The sequence below is a fragment of the Balaenoptera physalus genome (genome assembly GCF_965194825.1).
Source record: "Balaenoptera physalus genome assembly, chromosome: 6".
NCBI classification, from domain to species: Eukaryota; Metazoa; Chordata; class Mammalia; order Artiodactyla; family Balaenopteridae; genus Balaenoptera; species Balaenoptera physalus.
In genome coordinates, this window is record NC_138885.1 from 130,404,487 (window position 1) to 130,427,424 (window position 22,938).

At 43.3% G+C, this 22,938-nt stretch overlaps 1 protein-coding gene across 1 annotated transcript in view; it reads left to right on the forward strand.

Annotated features, from left to right (window-relative positions):
* The window catches only part of ARMC9 (armadillo repeat containing 9), a 160,046-nt gene that overhangs the window by 16,375 nt on the left and 120,733 nt on the right, over positions 1 to 22,938 (forward strand). The window contains 4 exon segments of the mRNA XM_082466172.1: positions 3,046 to 3,138; positions 7,393 to 7,417; positions 14,778 to 14,935; positions 21,051 to 21,149. Coding sequence (XP_082322298.1) covers positions 3,046 to 3,138; positions 7,393 to 7,417; positions 14,778 to 14,935; positions 21,051 to 21,149 — 375 coding nt within the window.

The following is a 22,938-nucleotide window of genomic DNA, read 5'->3' on the forward strand; positions in this document are numbered from 1 at the left end:
TACTCCCCTGCCATTGAACAATGGATGCAATTCTTCCAAGCTCAGTACATTTCACTTTCTGCTATAATTCAGTAAAACAAATTTCATTACTCCTGAATAGTAGCTGCTAAACTGAAGGTCAGGTAGTTGACTGATCTCATCAAAGCCGGATTGTTGTATAGTAGCACAGTTGAATTCTGTGATTGTTTTTTTGGTCAGTCCAAATTTAGTTTTACCGTCTTCTCCTAGAAGGTTGAAAATATAAAACGGTTAGAAAGTTGTGAAACTTCTCACAGTCAAGGCTTCTGTTTATGAGAATTATGACATGGCAGTGTGGCTACAGCTCAGATCAAGGTGAGGAGGAACTGGCAGCGTCAGGGAAGGGTCCCTCTGAGGCCGCAGCAGGTCTGATGTTGCAAGGTAGAGGTCAGGTTCCTCTTCAGAGTTCAGGAATTTAGAGACCATCCGTGTTCATGGAGAGTCATTTTATTCTATTTTTTTTCCTTTTGCTACTCTCTAAATATATTCTTTCAGTGGTCATCACAGATACTTCAGTGTACGTAATAAAATCTAAAGTTAATGTCTTTATTCTCTTCCTGACCATTTACAAGGACCTTAGAATGCATTAACGTCATTTATCTCCTTCCCACCTTATGTGCTATTATTATCAAATATTTTAGTTATATACTTTTAACCCCACAAATTTGAAATTTTTATTATTTTATGCAGTCAGTATGTGTATAGATTTACCTTTAGGTCTGCCAGTATTTTTGCTTACTACTCCATCTTGCGCTGAGGACCTTCCATCTGGGATCATTTTCTCCTCTACCTTAAGTACGTTCCTTTAAAATCTCCTTTAGTTGAGGATCCCTTCTTTCAGTTCTTGTTTGTCTGAAAACATCTTTACTGCTTTCTCAGATAGGGTTAAAATACTAGGTTTACAGTTCTTTTCTTTTCTTCTTTTTTTTTTTTTTGGCCATGCGGCATGTGGGACCTTAATTCCCCGACCAGGGATCGAACCCGTGCCCCTTGCAGTGGGAGTGCGGAGTCTTAACCACTGGACTGCCAGGAAGTCCTGACAGTTATTTTCTTTTGGGACATGGAAAGTATTTTTATTTCATCTCCTGGCTCCCACTGTTGCAATTTTGAAGTTGGCCGTCAGTCTAATTGCTGTTCCTTTGTACGTGGTCTGTCTTTTTTCTCTGGCCTTTAAGATTGTATAATTTCACTGTAGTGTGTCTAGGGATACCCAAATATTTTATTTTGTTTTGTTTTTTAAGACGTCTTCGTTTATGTTGGCCAATCTAGCAGTCCTTTCCTGAGATTCTTTTCTGTATGGTTGAGCACAGAGAGCCTTGAGCTGGAGCACACTATTAGTTTCCTGCAGCTGCTGTAACAAAGGACCACAGACTGGGGGGTTTAAAACAGAAATTTATTGTCTCACAGTTTAGGAGGCCAGAAGTCCGAAATCAGGGTATTGGCAGGGGCATGCTCTCTACGAAGCTTCTAGGTGAAGATCCTTCCTTGCCTTTTCCAGCTTCCGGTAGCTTCAGGTGTCTATTGGTTTGTGGTTGCATAATTCCAGATCTCTGCTCTGTCTTTACGTGGCCATCTTCTCTCTGTGTCTGTGTCTAAATTCCCTTCTTCTTATAAGGACAACAGCAGTCATATTGGATTAAGAGCTTACACTAATAGCTAATTCCACCTGCAATGTCCCCGTTCCCCTGGCCTCACATTCTGAGGAGATTAGGGCTTCAACATGTCTTTTTTTTTTTATTTAATTAATTAATTAATTAATTTATTTATTTTTGGCTGTGTTGGGTCTTCGTTTCTGTGCGAGGGCTTTCTCCAGCTGTGGCGAGCGGGGGCCACTCTTCATCGCGGTGCGCGGGCCTCTCACTATCGCGGCCTCTCTTGTTGCGGGGCACAGGCTCCAGACGCGCAGGCTCAGTAATTGTGGCTCACGGGCCCAGTTGCTCCGTGGCATGTGAGATCTTCCCAGACCAGGGCTCGAACCCATGTCCCCTGCATTGGCAGGCAGATTCTCAACCACTGCGCCACCAGGGAAGCCCCAACATGTCTTTTTAGGGGACACAATTCAACCCACAACAGACACATTAGAAATGAAGTCATCATGCTGTGTCGGGGAATTACAAAATCTTTTAAAAATATTAGCCTTTTCTGCTTTTCTGGCAGTATTTTTTCAAAGGGTCAGACGACGCACTGGGTAGACTGATGGGGTGGGGTGGGAGGCGTGGATGAGGATTAGAGCTGGAGGGAGACATGGGGAAGGATGGGCAGATCTGGGGGAGATGGGGCAGGATCTCAGAGGTAAGTGGACATGAATTTTTAGTGACAGAGCTTCTTTTTAGTGGAACTTCTTGGTTTGGGTGGTGGATATTTTTGTCTGAAGACTCAGAAAAATTGTCCTGAGAAAGATCGTTGCTTGTGACACTTATTCTTTTACTACGTGAGTCATTATTTTTTCCTTCTCAATGAGCATTATTTGAGATAAATAATTTATTTTTAAGGAACAAATCAAACTAGATGTATGTCATAATGCTGGACATGATGGAGTATTTGAGGCAGATAACAGCTTCTTTCTGTTTTTCTTGTCTGGATGAGGTTTGTGGAAATGAGTCTCCTTCTTCTGGAGACTCTCAGTAACTTAGCGATAATTGTGTATTCCTGCCAATGCCACGTATGCCTAAACCGTACTGCATTATTTTTGGTGTTCAACATAATAAGGTTACTTATCATGCTTGTGTTTAAATCACATGAAACATTCAAATCATGTACAGGGTTATTTTTTCTCTGTATGTGAAAGTACTCTCTTCTTTCCTCCTGCTGTGGGCTCTCGAATCTTCCATAAATGAATTGGTGAAATGTCCTAAAACCTGTTTTTTACAGCATCACACCACTGGCAAGACATCTTGCTTCTGATTTCAGTAACTGTGGCGGAGTTATTTAACCCTAAAGGCCACAACTTGGCAATGTTTGTTGGCATTTAATGATCTAGTGCTTTTCTTTTTTTTCCTTGTTTTTTTTTTTTTTCCTTTCCTTTAGGATCCTTGGACTCCAGAATTAAAGTTGAAGTTGGAAAAGTTTCTGGCTTTAATTTTTAAAGCCAGTAACACGCCGAAGCTTTTAACATTATATGTATCCTTTTGAAGCATATGGAGGCCACCTATGGAGTGAGAGCAGCTCACTGGCCTAGATGTCCTCAAATAGAGATAGTTGTGGTCGTGCTGCTTTCATACTTAAGAGCGAATTAAGCATTAATGGGAGCGTGTGCCAACCCGTCCGCGGCCTGTTAGGACCCGGGCCGCACAGCAGGAGGTGAGCGGCAGGTGAGCGAGAGAGCGAAGTTTCATCGCTGCTCCCCATCGCTCGCATCACCCCCCCAACCATCGCCCTCACCGTCTGTGGAAAAATTGTCTTCCACGAAACCGTCCCTGGTGCCAGAACGGTTGGGGACCGCTGCTGTAAAGGATTGACTTCTGTGGTGTTGGGTCTCTGAGACGTGGCGAGGGTCTTATTTTCATGTCATGTGCCCAGAAGCTGTCTGAGTAGGAAAAAAAAATGTCTGTCTTCTTGCAAAATAACTCTTTGGAAGAATTGTCCTTCGCAGAAGATCAGCTAGTCACTTTTAAGGCCTTGAGGCCATGGCGTACGGACAAGTCATATATAACTTGTCACTCAAATTAGGACTTTTAAAAAACAACTTTATTGGGACTTCCTTGGTGGTCCAGTGGTTAAGACTCCGTGCTCCCAATGCAGGGGGCCCGGGTTCGACCCCTGGTCAGGGAACTAGATCCCACATGCCGCAACTAAAAATCCCGAGCGCCACAGCTAAGACCCGGCACAGCCAAATAAATAAATAAATATGTAAAAAATAAATAAATAAAAAACAACTTTACTGAGGTATAATTTACACACTATGAAATTTACCCATGGTAAGTGCATTATTTAATGATTTTTAGCAAATGGATAGAGTTGTGCAGCCATCACCACAATCCAATTTAAATAGGGACACTTTTGAGAGTAAAAAGGGAACCCTGACCGGACAGAGGACCAGGCAGCAGGTGTAAATGGAGCTTGTCCGGGGAAGAATGTCACAGATCGCCCCGCCTGTGGGAGGCTGATTTCCCAAAGCTCGTGGGTCTCTAAGGACGTTCATCTCCTTTTTTTCTGAACAAGAATGTATCAAAAGTTATTTCATAACAAGAATATAGCATTTTGAATTGTAAAGTTGGTGTTTGTTTAATTTAATAAAACATTTAGGCCACTGTGCTGCATAATAACTTCTGCTTCTGTTCTAACTCCAAAGCACTGGACTCTCTTTTCCTAATTGAACTCTTTGAATTGAAATCCCTGGGATTTCATGACACGTTTCTCCTGCTTCAGCTTCCTAAGCCTCCAGTGGCTCCCTGTGGCCTGTACTCAACTCCTCAGCCTCGCCTTGAGACCGCCCACCGTCGGGCTGAGTACAGCTCTCCTCTCTGCTTTTATATCCTTTAAGGTTTTGTTCCAATACTACCCTCTGTGCACATACCATTATGTTTGCATACTCAATTCTTTTCCCTCTTAGAGTTCCATATAAAAGGACAGTTTTCAGTGAAATTAGGACTTTTCCAACTTGGTTTATGATTACTTTAATACACTTTTAAAAAGCGTTTCTCCTTAAAAAGGTAATGGGAATTATGTAAAGATTCTAAAAGAAATTTTTTACATAGCAAATCATATTAGTTATATTAATAATAGCACCCATTTCATTGGAATAATATGAGGATTGAGTTAATACATGAAAAACTTGCTTAAAACAGCCCAACACATGGAAATGCTTGTGTTACTGACTGTTAGCTGTTAGTATTATAGTTTGCAAATAGTTGTTACCTTTTATCCTGTTCAACATGCTTTGAAGCAAATACACTGAAGTCTAGCAGGTAACTATAAACATTATTCCTTTCTTTTCCTTGTTATGTGGAAATATTTGGAGTTCAGTTCAACGCATATATTAGGTTGAATATTGTACTGGGAATTAGGGACACAAAGAAAAGTCCAAGACATAGTTGTCTCAGGCAAGTTGGAGTTTTGAACAGTAAAATGGGAGTCTGTGAGGCAGACAGAATGAGGGACAGGAGTTCCAGGTAGAGGAACAGCTCGTGCAAAAGCACTGAGCCTTGGGGCTTCCCTGGTGGCGCAGTGGTTGAGAATCTGCCTGCCAATGCAGGGGATACGGGTTCGAGCCCTGGTCTGGGAAGATCCCACATGCCGCGGAGCAACTAGGCCCGTGAGCCACAATTACTGAGCCTGCGTGTCTGGAGCCTGTGCTCCGCAACAAGAGAGGCCGCGATAGTGAGAGAGGCCCGCGCACCGCGATGAAGAGTGGCCCCCGCTCGCCACAAGTGGAGAAAGCCCTCTCAGAGAAACGAAGACCCAACACAGCCATAAATAAATAGATAAATAATAAAGAATGAGGATTAAAAAACTAAAAAAAAAAAAAAAAAAAAAAGCGCTGCGCCTGTATGTTTGGGAAACTATGAAGCATTCAGTATTGCTGGAGCAAAAGGATTGAGAGAGAGAGTCAGAGACTAGGCAGGCCCAGGGCACGAAGGTTCATATGAGGTCCTGTAAGTAATGAGGAGCCTTTGAACCATTTTAAGAAGAAGAATAACATGATTATGTTTACATTTCTAAACAAACAAAAAAACACTCTTTTTTTATTCCTGATTATAAAATTGATCATATTCCTTAATAGAAAATTTGGAAAGCACAGAAATGCATTTGTGTACATACATACACCGCAGAGAATGTAATGTTTACAATAAACGAGGATAGACAGCTATATGTATGTGTATTTTAAAATATTTTTTATCAAATGAAGAGAGAATTTCCTCATATCATTAAATATTCTTCAAAAATAGGTTGTCTCTCTCCTCAAAGTTTAAACATAGAAATTACCTACGTCCCAGCAGTTCCACTCCTAGCTGTATACTCAAGAGAAATGAAAACATATGTCTACACAGCAACTTGTACATGAATGTTCACAGCAGCATTATTTGAAATAGCTAAGAAGTGCCAACAACCCAGATGTCCATCGACTGATGAATGGATAAACCAAATGTGGTCTGTCCATATAACGGAATATTATGTGGCAATAAAAGTGAGTGAATTACTGATCTGTGCTACAACATGGAAGAATCTTGAAAGCATGATGCCAAATGAAAGAAGCCAGACCCAAAAGGCTGCATATTGTATGATTCCATTTGTATGAAGGGGCCAGAGGAGGCCAATCTACAGAGAGAGTAGATAGCGGTTGCCTAGGGCTGGGGAGGGTGGCGACTGCTGACTGGCACAGGGTTTCTTTTTTGGGGGATGAAAATGTTCCACAGCTGATTGTAGTGATGGTTGCACAACTCAGTGAATGTACTGAAAACCATTGAAATGTACACTTTGAATGGGTGAATTAGATAATATGTGAATTACATCTCAATAAAGCTGTTACCAGAAAATTTAAGAAAACCCAGGGACTTCCCTCATGGCGCAGTGGTTAAGAATCCGTCTGCCGATGCAGGGGACACAGGTTCGAGCCCTGGTCCGGGAAGATCCCACATGCCGCGGAGCAACTAATCCCGTGCGCCACAACTACTGACCTGCGCTCTAGAGCCCACGAGCCACAACTATGGAAGCCCACATGCCACAACTACTGAAGCCCGCACACCTAGAGCCCAAGCTCTGCAACAAGAGAAGCCACCGTAATGAGAAGTCCGCACACCACGAGCAAGAGTATCCGCCGCTCGCCGCAACTACAGAAAGCCCGCACGCAGCAATGAAGACCCAACGCAGCCATAAATAAATAAATAAATAAATTTTTTTTAAAATTAAGAAAACCCAAATAAAACAGGTAAATACCCTGCCATCAGACATGCAGCCAGATGTGTGGAAGCTGAGATTTAAACGCAGGAGGCAGTCTGGTGCCAGAGTCTGTGGTTGTAGTTACCACGCCATGCTCTTTTCATCCCATTCTCAAGTTCCTTAGGCTAATGCTTTAGCACTGAAGTTACAGCGTTAAAGGGTATGAATTCAGATTTGCATTTTTAGTCAAACGTTTTGGTAGCTGTGGGGAAGGTTTTTGAAGGGGGAAGGAGGCCAGTTAGGGGGCTGTTGGACTCAACTGAGTGGTTCTTGAGGTGGATAGAGGAGGATTTATTTTTGAGTAGTCGGTCACCCAAGAATTGATAAGTCGGTAACTGTCTTAGTTATTTATAGCAACATTAAGAAGCGCCCTTCCCTGTCCTGAGATTTCTTTTTTACCACACTGGGGCTCTTTCTCAGATTGGCCAACACAATGTGAGATACCCTGAGTTCTGCCTTCTGAATGCCTGTTTTCCTGAACTTCTTTCATCCCAGAAGGAGAATGGACAAAGCAACAAAGGTAAATCATCTAGATGAAAAATTTTAAATAACAACTTTGCCAACTCGAGTTTTAAGTAATGAAATGGAGAGAATTCCATGGACTTGGCAAACGAGGGCTTTAAAAATCTAAATGTTTATGAAGTGCTTTGTAGTCCTTTTTATCTGCGTTCCTTGAGACCCACTTTTCAGGGTGGCTGGTATTGTTAGCTTTGTCTTGTATGTCAGACAACTAAGACACGAAGAAACGACAAGAATCCAAGCAAGTGCCAGAGGGACATCAGTGCAGCAGCAGTTAGAAGACGCAGTACAGCATGGGTGGGGAAAGAGTTACTTCAGTATCTTTCACTTTTGCCTTAAACTACTTTAACAGGGTCTTATCTCCGCAGCAATATGGAGTTCTCGTTCTTATAAAGCATTTCCATTTTTTGCATTCAAAGTAGGAATTCCAGTCTTACACTTTTAGCATAAAATGATGGTTTTCCACGATTAGTAATTTTTACCAGACCTGTTCATTTTCCAGAAAGGTGAGAAAAATTTTAGTTAACATGAAATTGGTGGTCACAGTTGGGGTTCTTTGCCGGAGTTTTGTCTTTGATACAACATTATGAAAACTGCTTAAATTACTCTGTTGGAAAGGGTTATATGATGTGCTTCATGCCTTTGATAAGTATTGAGGGCATAATCCTCAATTCCCAGCAGGTGGAGTTTTACTACGTGAAATAACACATTTGCCCTTTTCACAGCAGTCATGTTAGAGAGGATTGCAAAACTTCCTGCCATTGTTTTTCTGTTTCCTTTTAGAGAGTTAAAGTTTTCTAAAGAAAAGAAGCATTAGTAAATTATTTAGCTCTTGGTGTTCCAGGGAACTGAATGATGAGCAGGGCTGCAGATTTGATTCCCACGCGTGCTTCAGTAGCTGCAGGTGGGAAGCGCTTGGGTGTTTGTTCTCGCCCTCGGTGGCCTCGCGGGCCTCCAGCCTAGCGGTTCTAATTGCGCCGCTGGTTCTGCAGCTGGGCCTCCCCTCCTGGAACTCAGAGGGACCTGCGTGGAGGAGTGGCAGCTCGCAGGACTCATGCCCTCGGTCCGGGCCTGAACACAGAGGAGCAGTGGGGACCGCTCCGAGGGTCACAGGCTGCAGCCTCGAGCTCCCGGAGGTGGCGTTGCCCCCAGCATGGTTACACGGAGGACGTGTACCTGGGGTCTCTCTCTGCAGCTCCCCAGGCCTGCTCCCTACTGGGTTAGGGCAGCTCCGGGCCTTGGCCAGGGCAGGTCCAGGCCGGTTGTCTCCCGTTCAGCACAGCTGGAGCTCCTCAGTTGGGCCAGGCACTCGGGGCTCGACCTGCAACCCCCAGAAATGCTCCTTTGCCTCTCACTACTTCTCTTCCTCTTGCTGCCCAGCAAACCACCTCAGACTCAGTGGTATAAAACAACAATGTCCATTTATTATTCTTATTGCTATCATCTTGCGTGGTCCGGGAGTTGTGGGCTCAGTCAGTTCTCCCTCGGGGTGTCTCCCGGGTGTAGACGGAGCCGGGTGGAGCCGTCTCCAAGGCTTCCACGTGCACAGGTCTGGTGGCTGATGCTGGCTGTCGGCCGAGCTGTCAGCAGGGGCCCTGGGCTAGAACGCCCACGTGCACTCTTCGTGTGGCCTGGGCTTCCTCAGCGCCTGGTGGCCGGGTTCCCACCCAGGGTGAATGTCCCCAGAGGGGGCTGGATGGAAGCTGTGTCACCTTTTCTAACCCAGTCTCTGAAGTAACTCAGTGTTGTTTCTGGTGTGTTCTATTCATTAGAAGCAAATTCCTAAAGCCAGCCCACATTCAAAGGAAGGAGACTTACATTCCACCTCTTGATGGGGAGGAACCGTCAAAGACCCTGCAGTCATATATTTTTTTTTTAATTTTATTTCTTTATTTATTTATGGCTGTGTTGGGTCTTCGTTTCTGTGCGAGGGCTTTCTCTATTTGCGGCGAGCGGGGGCCACTCTTCATCGCGGTGCACGGGCCTCTCACTATCGCGGCCTCTTGTTGCGGAGCACAGGCTCCAGCCGCGCAGGCTCAGCAACTGTGGCTCACGGGCCTAGTCACTCCGTGGCATGTGGGATCTTCCCAGACCAGGGCTTGAACCCGTGTCCCCTGCATTGGCAGGCAGATTCTCAACCACTGCGCCACCAGGGAAGCTCCCTGCAGTCATATTTTAAAACCACCACCCAACCTGCGTCCTTTGGGTCCCAGAGAACTGCCTTAATTCTTTTTTTTTTTTTCAATTTATTTATTTATTTTGTTTATTTATTTTTGGCTGCGTTGGGTCTTTGTTGCTGCGTGCGGGCTTTCTCTAGTTGTGGCGAGCGGGGGCTACTCTTCATTGCGGTGCACGGGCTTCTCATTGCGCTGGCTTCTCTTGTTGCAGAGCACGGGCTCTAGTCTCGCGGGCTTCAGTAGTTATGGCACACAGGCTCTAGAGCGCAGGCTCAGTAGTTGTGGCGCACGGACTTCGTTGCTCCGTGGCATGTGGGAACTTCCCAACCCAGGGCTTGAACCCGTGTCTCCTGCACTGGCAGGCGGATTCTTAACCACTGCGCCACCAGGAAAGCCCAATTCTTGGCTGAGTCTGTTTAGTCCTTGTTCAGAGTCGGTCTTTGGACTCCTAGGCATTGGGGACAGGAAGGTGGTGAGAAACTTCTCCTGGATTCCCAAGTTTCTGCCACCTCCTGTCACCCAGCATGCCCTGCAGTTTGGGGGGATAGCTTCTTGCCGGCAACCAGTTATGTCTCTGATAAGTGGCCCAATTTTGCAGACAAAATAAACATGGGAGGGGGAGTGCAAGTAGAAGAGCCTGTATTTTTCTACAGACCTTTCATTTGGTATTTCAGCAAGGAGACCAGGTTTTTCGAGCCTTCTTTAAGTTTGATTTTAATTGAGTTTTCTGAGGGTAGCTAAGCAGGATGTCTGTGGAATTGAGTCTGGCAGGCACAGTTTGTGTCTGTGGCAGAATAACCCCCAAATGCAGTATTGCCATGGAGATGAGAGATTAGCACCGCAGGGCACTTGTACCAGGGGCTCCGGCCCAGGCCCAGTGTCACCATAGCTAATTGTCACCACTGTGTCTTCTGTGCCTTGTGGTCATTGCTAAAGCTGCAGTGACCACAAGGCACAGACAAGCCCCCAATTCAATTCTAGCCCCAGGTGTTTTTTATTTTTATTTCTTTTTTAAAAAATTTATTTATCTATCTTTGGCTGTGTTGGGTCTTTGTTGCTGCGCGTGGGCTTTCTCTAGTTGCGGCGAGCGGGGTCTCCTCTTCGTTGCGGTGCGCGGGCTTCTCGTTGCAGTGGCTTCTCTTGTTGAGGAGCACGGGCTGTAGGCACACGGGCTTCAGTAGTTGTGGCTCACGGGCTCTAGAGCGCAGGCTCAGCAGTTGTAGCGCGTGGGCTTAGTTGCTCCCTGGCATGTGGGATCTTCTCGGACCAGGGCTCGAACCTGTGTCCCCTGCACTGGCAGGTGGATTCTTAACCACTGTGCCACCAGGGAAGCCCAGGTGTTGTTTTTTAAATGGAATGGTTGGATAATATCATTATGTGTCTTGATAGGAAGGTTTCATGGGCAGAGTGAGATTTCCAGAAGCTTTTGAAGAAGGTGAGAAAAGTGCTTGGAGTGGAAAAGTCTCTCAAAAGGAATTATATTAAAAATGGTGTTAAGGATAAAAACTTAGGTTGGCAATATAGCATATTGGATTATTATTGTCACCTAGCCATCTAAAAAGGATACAGAAATAGTATCTTTTCACATTTCTGGCATTATGCATTTGGCCCCTTCAGACAATGGGCAACTGATCATTTTCCTAGAGTTCAGAGCTGTAAATATTATTTTTGAAAATGATGTCCTATATTCCTAGTTATAAGTCTTAACTTTCTTCCTCCAGTGTTTGTGGATTAGCAGAATAGCAAAGAGCCGATTTATATCTAAATACAAAGAAAAAATTGTTTGATATAATAAAAGTAGAGTGATTGATTTTAGTTTTTTATATTAGGTTAGAAAAAAATTCCATATTTTAAAATGTATCATCTTGAGCAGCCAAGATGTCTCTAGAATCAAATCTCATCTACTCTTAAAACAAAAAACAGTGCATCTAAATGAAGTAGAAATGTCTACAAGGGAAAGCTTGACTGCTTTACTGTAGGAAAGATGCCCATCACTTTTGTTATTGATTCATTTCATGCTCAAATTATAGGAAATATAGGAAATTATAGGAAATATAAGGTCACTCTTTGTGACCTTAACTGGCATTCTTTTGGTTGTGTATATCTTTTGTTTAAAGCTTGGGATGCAGTTCTTTGGACTTTTGTACAAATTATGTCAGTGGCTTTGAAATATAAAGAGTCTCAATAAATTTTGCTGGCATGATTGCAACAGTTTCATTAAAATAACATGGACCAAGACATCTCCATTGAAAGTTGAGATCTTGCATGGCAAGGCATCTTAGCTTAGTTGTCCTTGTCTCATAAAACTTTTTGTTACTGGGTCCAAGCTCGCTTTGCTCGCTGCATGACAGGCCAATGAATCGCAGACAAGGTCTTGAGGCAAGGAATATGACTTTATTCGGAAAGCCGGCAGACCGAGAAGATGGCAGACCGGTGTCTCTGAAAAACCATCTTATCTGGGTCTGGGTGCCAGTTTCTTTTATAGAATCAGAGAGGGAGAGGCGGTGAGGAAGTAAAGTAAAAGGGCCATCAGTCTTGCAAAGCATCTTCTGGAATGACCAGACTCGGTGAGGGGATGTGTTAGTTTCTTCTTTCTTGCAGCCATCCACAGGTGGGCAGGGTTCCCTGAGGCAGGCCATTATGTATGTTTATAATAACAAAAGCAACGAAAAGCAAAGATTAAAGTCTAAGAAACAGATCGGAATATGGAGTCTGATTTAGCTCTTCCCTGTCACAATTTGACAGGGAAAAAAAGAGTCAAAGTTCTGTTTAATGTTCAAAAATAAAGTTGATATTTTGAGCTGTAACCCGGATAGCTTACAGTAATGGTCAGGTCCTGTATGTAGCCAGTTAAGGTGTCTGCAAGGTGATATCTCTGGATAGCAGGCTGTTTTTGCTAAATGGTGTATTTGAAAGGGTTATGAACGTTTCAGCCCAGTTGCCTACTTCTCTCTTTCCTATAGGCTGCTGGCAGTTAAGGCTCTTTTGCCTCAGGTTACGATACTTTGAAACTGTCATAAATATCAATTCTGGGTTCCCAAGGCAAAAGTTCCACAAATAGTCCCTAACGTTTAGTTAGTCGTACAATGCGTTTATGAGGGGAAGAGTTTTTTGCTATAGTCCCCTTTCGAGAGGGACTACTTTGATGACATTAACACTGATAATTTGGGAAGTCATTTGACCCAGCTAATGGGTTTTGGTATTTCATTCATCTGGCACTTGGTACACGTTGAGAAAAATGTCACAGATACTCTTTAATATTTATTCCCATAAAATGGGACTATGAATAATCTAAAATTTTCATCCTTGGAAGTTCTTGTTTATGTAATTTTGAGTTTTGGATGCATGAAAAAGCTTAAATGATACTTAGTGTAGGAGGAAGGTAGTGACTCCTTCCCAATATTATATTAGGAGAAGATTGATAAATGATTTCTAGGAATGTTCTCCAGAGGTTCAAGTACTGGATGTAAATTTGTGTCAGATGACTTTTTAAAGTTATCTTTCAATACTGAGATTTGATGGGTGTTAAATAATAATAATAATAATTCATTATGTGATATTTTGGGTTTTAGTAGTTAAAATATTTTACTTCTGCACATCAACAATTGTGACAACATGAAAGTTTTTGAAATACAGTTTGAATGTGGGTGATCCTCATAGCTGTTTAGGACACAAATTAAGAGGAAAAGCTAATTTAGGACAGTGTTTCTCAAACCTGTGGTCTGTGTCAGAGCCGGGAGTTTGTTGACAGTATAGATACTTAGCCCCTACCCAATATCCACAAAATCAGAGTCTCTGAAGGTAAAGCTTGATCATCTTTATTTTTGGATGATTCTGATATATTTCAAAGTTTGCATACCACTGCTTTAGGACGTAACCTTTCTGCCACTTTTTCAAGTTATCTACTTGCATAGAAATATATTTAGAAAATCTTTGACCCTTTTCCATGCAAGGCAATAATAATAATAGCTGCCATGTATGGGCAGCTGCTGTGGGCCAGCAGTGTGCTTGGCACTTTGAGTATATGTGTTCTTTAATCCTCACAATAACCCTTCAAGATCATTATCATTTTCCCCATTTTATAGGTTAAGAAATGAGAAGCAGAGACATTAAGTGTCTTGCCCCAGGTTACCCAGCAAGAAATTGGTAGGGTGGAGATTTGAACCCAGGTCTTTAACTGAATTATAGTTGATTTACAATATTATATTAGTTTCAGGTGTACAACATAAGTGATTCAGTATTTTTATAGATTACACTCCATTAAAGTTATTATAAAATAATGGCTATATTTGGTCTTTATAATTTTAAAGGCTCTCTCTGTATACATGAGATGTGTTCTAAAATGAAGACTAAGTATTATGCGGAGCCTGGATCGGGACAGTAGTGAGTTAACTACTGGGTTTGGGGGCAGCAACACGTCCTTCCATCCAAAACATAGCCTTCCAGGAAAGGGAAACAGTAGGATAGGGCCAAGGAGTACTGACACCGAAGAAGATTTGCATAGTCCAACTGTGCCCAGGGTGGCCTGGCCATCAAGTGCTGCCAGGGGGTACGGGGGCAGGGTGGGGGGGTATTCCAAGAAGAGAACCCTAGAACCTTCCAAGGCTGCCGCTCTAAGACTTATGCCTCATCGAACTGGCAGAATGAACACCTGGAATCTTACCTAATTCTGGATTTGAGTTTTCTCAGCACCTGTCAAGCAGCCCTGACCTTTACTTGAAATGAAGAACTCTCTTGCGGTTATAAGTTATCCCCCGGACAACCTCACGGGGCACAAACGGAGAAAAAAAACTCAGTTTTGGTTCAACCATTTTGTGAGCTGATTCTAGAAAGAAACATTGAGTTTGTTTCTTGTACATAGAGAGAGGAACTAAAAGAAGTTGCATGGGGTTCAGCCAAGGAAATAGATTTTGTTAGGAAAGCCAGTGATGACTCAGTTGAACTACCGGGGATAAGAAATGAAAACATCAGTGATTACAAAGCACTTTGTAATTAAAAGTGGCATGAGACAGAAGAAGTGTTAAACACAAATACGGAGCGTCAAGTTCATTGTTATAGTAAAATATTCTGACAGTAGGCATGGTATTCCCTTGAGAAGAATATAATTATTTTTTATTTTGTAGGGGTCTTTTAAATTGTTGCTTTTTTGTTTTGTTTTAATATAAATATATATTGTCTTCCTAGAAATGTTGCAGCAGCTCCACCAGCAGCTGGTAGAAGCTGAGCGTAGGTCAATGACGTACTTGAAACGGTACAATAAGATCCAGGTGGACTACCACAATCTCATCGGAGTCACAGCAGAGCTGGTGGATTCTCTGGAGGCCACAGTCAGTGGCAAGATGGTAAGGAAGGTCCCCCATTGTTCATGTGTCTTTTTTGAGATAAAGATGTGTCATGAGCATGGACTGTGTTGATACACAATTCCTGGCCACCCCCAGCCAGTGACGCCTGCCCTTCCACGTCACAAAGCCGACGTGCAGCCGTTTATCACGCTGCTGCAGTATTTCATCCATTTTTCCTGACACATTATCTACTGTGTCTTTATTTCTTTACCTTATTTTTTTTTTAATTGGGTTATAGTTGTTTTACAATGTTGTGTTAGTTTCCCCTGTACAGCAAAGTGGAGTTCCCTGTGCTATATAGCACGTTCTCATTAGTTATCTATTTTATACATATTAGTGTATATATGTCAATCCCAATCTCCCAATTCATCCACACCCCCTTTCCCCCCTTGGTGTCCATATTGCTCGTTCTCTATGTTTGTGCCTTTATTTCTGCCTTGCAAACAGGTTCGTCTGTACCATTTTTCTAGATTCCACATATATGCGTTAATATACGATATTTGTTTTTCTCTGACTTACTTCACTCTGTTTGGCAATCTCTAGGTCCATCCACATCTCTACAGATGACTCCATTTCATTCCTTTTTATGGCTGAGTAATATTCCATTGTATATATGTACCACATCTTCTTTATCCATTCATCTGTCGATGGGCACTTAGGTTGCTTCCATGACCTGGCTATTGTAAATAGTGCCACAATGCCCAGCAATCCCACTACTGGGCATATACCCAGAGGAAACCATAACTCAAAAAGACACATGCATCTCTACCCTATTCTTAATGTTAACAAGGAATAAATTGGCAGCAGAAAAAAAAAAAATTAGGTAGTGGCATAAAAATGAGGGGGAAATACCCTGTTGGTATATAGGGGAGCTATAGATTTTCATATACTGATTTTGTATACTGCTACCTTTCTGAACTCTGTTAATCTGATAGATTCTTCTGATTGATTCTTCTATATTCTAGATTGGCAGTCATATCATTTTCAAATAATGATATTTTTGGTTTTTTCCTTATATATCATAACTTTCTTTTTTTTCCCCTTATCTTATTGGCTAAGACTCTGGGACACTGTTGAATGTGCTCATGGGCATGTTTGTCTTATTCCTGACTTTAATGGGAATGACTCTGGTATTCTACTCAATAAAAAGTTAGAAAGTATAATAAAATCGCTTTGTGGAAATACAGTTTTTTTAAATGGAAGTAATTGTGGGTTCACATGTAATTTTAAGAAATAATGTAGAGAGGGTCCTTGTACCCTTTGTCCAGTTTCTGCCAGTTGTAACAGTTTGCAAAACTATAGTATAATATCTCAGCCAGGATATTGGCATTGATACAATCTATTGCTCTTATCCTGATTTCCCCAGTTTTACTTGTACTCCTGTGTGTGTGTGTGTGTGTGTGTGTGTGTGTGTGTGTGTGTGTGTGTGTGTGTGTATTAAGCTTTATACAGTTTTATCACCAGTATAAGTTTGTGTATTAAACTAGTTTTAGCAACTTAAAATGTGATTACAAAATAAAATGTATTATAGAAAATTTCAAAAATATAGAACGATGCAAAAAATAAAATGAAAATTACCTGTCATTGTGTCACTTAGTAATAACACTTGTTAACATTCCAGACTTTTTTCAATACTTAGATACACATGTTTTACAAAAATGGACTCAGTTCACACAGTTTTCTAATCTGCTTTTTTCCTGAATACTGAATCATGTATTCTTGAAGTCGTTAAATATCGTCCTATGATGCCTCACCTCTCATGCCTGTGGAGTTTTCCATCGTGTGGCAATGCCATACTTTATTTAATGTTGGGTCCCTGTTGTTGCACATTAAGGTTGTTTCCAGGTTTTCACCTTCATAAGTGGACGTTTGAGTAAACACTTGGAAGGGATTAGTTATTCAGCTCCCTGGGGCTACCCCAGGGCTCTAGGCCAAAGCAAGAGCTGTGTATTGTTTTTCTTCCATAACAGCTTTTCTTTTTAAAATTTATTTATTTATATTTTATTTTTGGCTGCATTGGGTCTTCGTTGCTGTGTGCGGGCTTTCTCAAGTTGCAGCGAGCGGGGGCTACTCTTCGTTGCAGTGCGCGGGCTTCTCATTGTGGTGGCTTCTCTTGTTGCGGAGCATGGGCTCTAGGCGCGCGGGCTTCAGTAGTTGTGGTGCGCGGGCTCAATAGTTGTGGCGCATGGGCTTAGTTGCTCTGTGGCGTGTGGGATCTTCCCAGACCAGGGCTCGAACCCGTGTCCCCTGCATTGGCAGGCGGATTCTTAACCACTGCACCACCAGGGAAGTCCAATAATAGCTTTTTAATATGTTTTAGTATCCTGCACTGAAACGCCTTTGCTCATGTGAAAGCACACACACAAATGCTCAACAAAACTGCTCAAAGTTGCTTGATATGGCTGGAATAGCCAAAGCTGGGGGTGTGGCATGTGTTGAAAGATGTTGCAGAGGAGGTGGATTGGGGAAGGTCACGGAGAGATCTGTAGACCGTGCTTAGGAATTTGTGCTTTATCCTGTAGTTAGTGAGGAGCTTTTGAAATGTATATCTTGAAAATTGTTAGGGTTTTTTTAGTTTTGAAAGTAACACACACTGATTTTTCTTTAGTACAGAAAAGTACCAGACACAAAGCAAAAATGGCTTATATAACCACTGTTGACAAAAAAGAAGAAAAAGGAGGCATGTACATAGAAAATTCAGGGACTTCCCTGGCGGTCCGGTGGTTAAGACACCGCTCTTCCACTGCAGGGGGCACAGGTTCGATCCCTGGTCAGGGAACTAAGATCCCTCATGCCGCACAGCGTGGCCAAAAAATAGAAAAAAGAAAGAAAGAAAGAAAATTCAAACAGTACAGAAATAAATAAAAAGAAAGTGTGTGTTTTCCTTTTGCCTTCTCTCCTCTTAAAGCGTAACTGCCATCATCCTGGTGTGCTTCCTACAGCCAGGGTCGACACGACGCCAGGTGTGGCATGCGGGCCACAGATGAGCACGTGGGCTCTTACAGCTGGAGTGTGCAAGCAGAGGCCTGCAGACCACCAGGCAGGGTTTGGAAGGGGCTCCACTATCAAAACAGGGAGAGATGGGGTTGGGGGGAACACTGGAATCTTAACTAGCTTGTTCTTCATGTAAAAGAAATACGTGCTCTTGGTAAAAGATGGAAACAATTCAGAGGAGTATATAGTTAGAGCAAAAGGCCCCTTCCACACACAATTCCTAAATCTCATTTTCTTGCTGACATTCAAGATTAACACTTTCTTGTGTATTATTTCAGAATACTTCTATGCATGTGCATGTGTGTGCACGTGTGTGCGTGTGCATACGGTATGCACATACTTACTTGGGATCTTGTGACCCATTGCTCTTCTCAAACTTGCTCTTTCACTTTCAATATATCTTGGAGATCTTTCCACATGACCACACACCTACTTCATTCTTTTTTTTTAAATAGTTTCTTCCTTCTTTTATTTATTTATTTATTTATTTATTTATTTATTTATTTATTTTTGGCTGTGTTGGGTCTTCGTTTCTGTGCGAGGACTTTCTCCAGTTGTGGCAAGTGGGGGCCACTCTTCATCGCGGTGCGCGGGCCTCTCACTATCGCGGCCTCTCTTGTTGCGGAGCACAGGCTCCAGACGCGCAGGCTCAGTAGTTGTGGCTCACGGGCCTAGTCGCTCCGCGGCATGTGGGATCCTCCCAGACCAGGGCTCGAACCCGTGTCCCCTGCACTGGCAGGCAGACTCTCAACCACTGCGCCACCAGGGAAGCCCTACTTCATTCTTTTTGATGCGTGTACATTATTATTCCACTGCAAGGGTGAACCATAATTCATCAGATCTCTGATGAGGAACATTTAGTTTTTTTGTTTGCTATAACAAAAACTGTTATAATGAACATCCTTGTATATACTGTATACCTTTGAATATAGGTAAGATAAGAGCCTAAGAATGGAATTGCTAGGTCAAAGGTTATGGGCATTAAAATTTTGAGAGATGTTTTGCCAAATTATTTCTCCAAAGATTTCAACAATGTCTACCCACCCCCCACCCCCAGTAGCGTATCAGAGCATCTATTTCTCCACACATTTGCCAACACTGGACATGATTATACGTTGAAATTTTTGCCAGTTTGGTAAGTAAAACTTGGTATTCTGAATGTTTCAATTTACATTTCTTTAATTATGTATGAGGCTGAATATATTTTCATATGGTTTTTGGCCATTTATAGATTTGTCTTTTAGTCAACTGTTTATTCATTTCCTTTTCTCACTCACTTGTTTTAAGCAAGAGAGTGAAAGAATCAGATTTCCTTGTTAAAGGGATGGGTCTGGTATCAGTTCCGGTATCAGCCAAAAGAGGAAACAGTTTCAGGAGCAAGGGGTTGATCCAAAGTCTCAAAAATCACAGAAAACTCTAGAAGCCCACAACTGAAAAGTGTCCAATGTTTCTGACACTTAGAAGGTCATTGGTGGTGGCCTTTGCCATGAGTTTCCTTGGGGTGATTCAGATGGGGGCTCGACTGTGGTGTGTTGAAAGGTAAAGTGAAGGGGAGGTGGCAAACGTCAGCTGTTCTTTCAAGAACTTTGGCTGTGAAGGAAGAACACTGAGAGAGGGTGGTTGATAGATGAGGGCCTAGGGAGGAGAAAGGGGAAGGTATTTTTAAAATATTAAATATATTTGGACATGTTTCTAGGTTGTAGGAAAGGAACAGGTTTACAAGGAAAGGTTAAATGTACGGGATGAAAAAGGAATGATTAAATTTTGATACTGTGGGAATTCAGAGGAAATGGGCTCAGGATAATGTAGGAGGTGCAGCCTTGAGATGGGGCCCTTCTTTGAGTTACTTATAGCTGAGTGTCGAGGGATGACCAGAGGCACAGAGGGACAGTCTTTCTGGTGGCCGAAACAGACCAGATGTTTCAAGCGGACAGACAGGAGTACGATAGGGAGAGAAAAAGGTCCAGGCCAGCATTCTGGCTCTTTCCAACTCACCAACCAGTTGAGTTGTCTTCCTCTTGTGGGGACGAATGAGTGAGGGGTAGGAAGAGAGCCAGTTACATTACCATATGGAAGTTCAGCACATGGAATCATGAGGCTGGGGAAAAGGAGCTTCCCTCTCACAATCAGGCACAGGAAAGAGTCTGGAAGGGGGTAAAATTGTTAAGAGTAGTTACCTCCAGGGATTGGCTTGTGGGGTGGGGCTGGGGAGAGGTTGTGTTACCTTTTAAATGAGCGCATGTTACTTCTATGAAAAGAAAAGACATAAGATGAAAAGAAAACGTTTCAGAGATTACCACCTTAGATGCTGGATGTCCCTCCTGAGTCATGGTAGCTAATGAGAGAGGCACGAGAGATGCTGAAGGAAGAGGCCATGGTGCAGTGGCACTGAGGCAGCAGTAACCCAGCCTCCTGTTGTCTAGCGCTGGATAGTTCATACAGTGTCTCCGTCACTCATTCAGTAAGCGCTTACTGAGCCATCTGTCATGTGCTAGGCTCCCCCTTGATCTCATTTACCCCCCTCCCCATGACGCAGAGCCGTGGCCTCATTCATTTCATCCGACAGGTCAGGAAAGCACGAGGCAGAGCTGTTGGTTTTCTTGAGTCCACTGCTTGAGCCCAGATCTTCAGATTTTCGGTCCGGCTTTCTTTCCATCACATTATGGCCACCCAGTGACTTTGTTGCTTGAATTAACAAAAAATGGTTTAAAATCGGTTGATTTTATGGTAAATCCCTGGCGGTCCAGTGGTTAGGACTCTGCAGTTTCACTGCTGAGGGCACGGGTTCAGTCCCTGGTCAGGGAACTGAGATCCCACAAGCCGCCCTGTGCAGCCAAGAAAAAAAGGAAAAATCAGTTTATTTTACGTGACAGTAGGAGTACGTTAAGTGGAGTTCTGTAACTTAAAGTATGCTATCCCGTGACCACACCAGTAGTGTGTTAGTTTTTGCGTCAGGATCAGTGCTTCAGCTCCCTAGGGCTGCGATGTTAAAGAAAAAGCTCACCTTTGTGCCCTCGGAGAGGCTGTTGAGAGTCAGCTCCGACACTGGCTAGCGTGCCTCTCGCGGCTCCGGGGATGTCTCACCCCTTTCACCCGCCGTCCATCCTCTGTCCGTCCGCAGATCACCCCCGAGTACCTGCAGAGCGTCTGCGTCCGCCTCTTCAGCAACCAGATGCGGCAGAGCCTGGCGCGCAGCGTGGACTTCACGAGGCCCGGCACGGTGAGGCTCTGCGCCCGGGTCTGCCCCCGGGTGTCAGAATCCCGTAACTTTAAAACATGAGAGAACAGGAGGAAATAACACATTCGGAGTCTGCAGCTCAGCGGGCTTTGCAGGTCTGTGCGTTCCCAGAAGGAAAAGTGGGTTTGGGCCACTGGAGGCGACCTCCTGGGGGCGGGGGCGGGGGAGGCGCGTTTATCTCTTCCAGGCGGAGCTGCTTGTTGGGTCCCAGGGCAGGTAATGGCAGCAAGGCAGTAGGAAATGAAGGAAACCTCGTCCTGTTTGAAAAATCACTGCCGTGTTGGGGTTGTGCGGTGTCAGACGGGCTTTCCTTTTATCTTTTTAAACTTTATACTTAGAATCATTGCAAACGTACAGAAAAGCTGCAAAAACTGCCCGAAGGACACTTGTATACCCTTTACCCATATTCACCAACTGCTAGCGTATTACTCATTTGTTTGTTTACTTTCTCTCCACACACACCCATACACACACAATATGTTTGCTGAACCATCTGAGGATAAATTACATATGTTTATGGCCCTTTGCTCCTAAATACTGGAGTGCAGTGCGCATTTCTTAACAGCAGTGTTCTCTTATTTAACCATGTGATTGTCAACTTCAGTAAATTTAATATCGAGGCAGTATTTTTACCTGACTAACCTACAGCGCATTTCCCAGTTTTGCCAGCGGAGCCATTAACGTCCTCTACAGCAGCCCCTCCCCCGTGCCCGGAGTGTGGGCTCAGGTATTACGTTGATTTGTCCTGTCTCTTTAGCCTCCTTTCAGCTTCAACACTCCCCCCCCACCCCCTCCCGTCTTTCTTTCTTTGACTTTCATGACATCGACATCTTAAAAGAAGACAGTCCTTCCCCTTCTTTAAAAATAGAACATTTCTCCTTTTGTGGCTGATGTTCCCTTGTGGTCAGATTCAGGTTTGCGTTACAGGCCAAGACATTGCGTAGGTGATGCGTCCTTCCTAGGAGAGCTCCTCTGGAGGCATGTGGAGCTGAGTCGGGTTCTTAACCAGGGGCACGAGTACAGCTGTGTCTCCAGAGGAAGTTTTCAGAGTTCGTGAACCCATGTCCCGGGAGCGCACACCAACCTGCCGCCTGGTCCGCAGACTGAGTGTGTGCAGCCGGGCAATTAGGAAGGAAGCACCGGGTGAGCCTGAGGCAACCCCGAGGGTCAGAGCCCCAGCTTTTAATTAAGTGTTTGCACATTAATACTAGGGTCTTCATAAACAAGGCCTTTTTCAGCATGAAAATAATCTACCTGATTCTCAAGTAGATTTGAAGCAGCTTATTATGAGAAGACACAGATATGAGAAATGAAAAAATAGAAAATAAAAAGAAAGAAAGAAATTTTGGTTAGAATTCATAGAAACTGAAAGTAGATTGGTGGTCGCCAGGGAGTGGGGGAGATGAGGGGATGTTGGTCAAAGGGTACAGACATCTGACTTTAAGATGAATAGGTCTGGGGATGTAATGTGCAGCATGATGACTACAGTTAACAATACTGTATTGTGTACTTGAAGGTTTCTAAGAGAGTAGATCTTAAATGTTCTTACAACAGCAAAAGGTAACTATGTGAGGTGACAGCTGTGTTAACTAACCCTATTGTGGTAATCATTTCACAATATATACATTTATTAGATTATCACATTGTATGCCTCTAACTCACACAATGTTGTATGTCAGTTATATCTCAGTAATGCTGGGGGAAAAAAAGAAATTGTGCTTGAAGGAAAATGAGTGTAGGAAGAATAAAAGTAAGCCATGGCTAAGGCTAG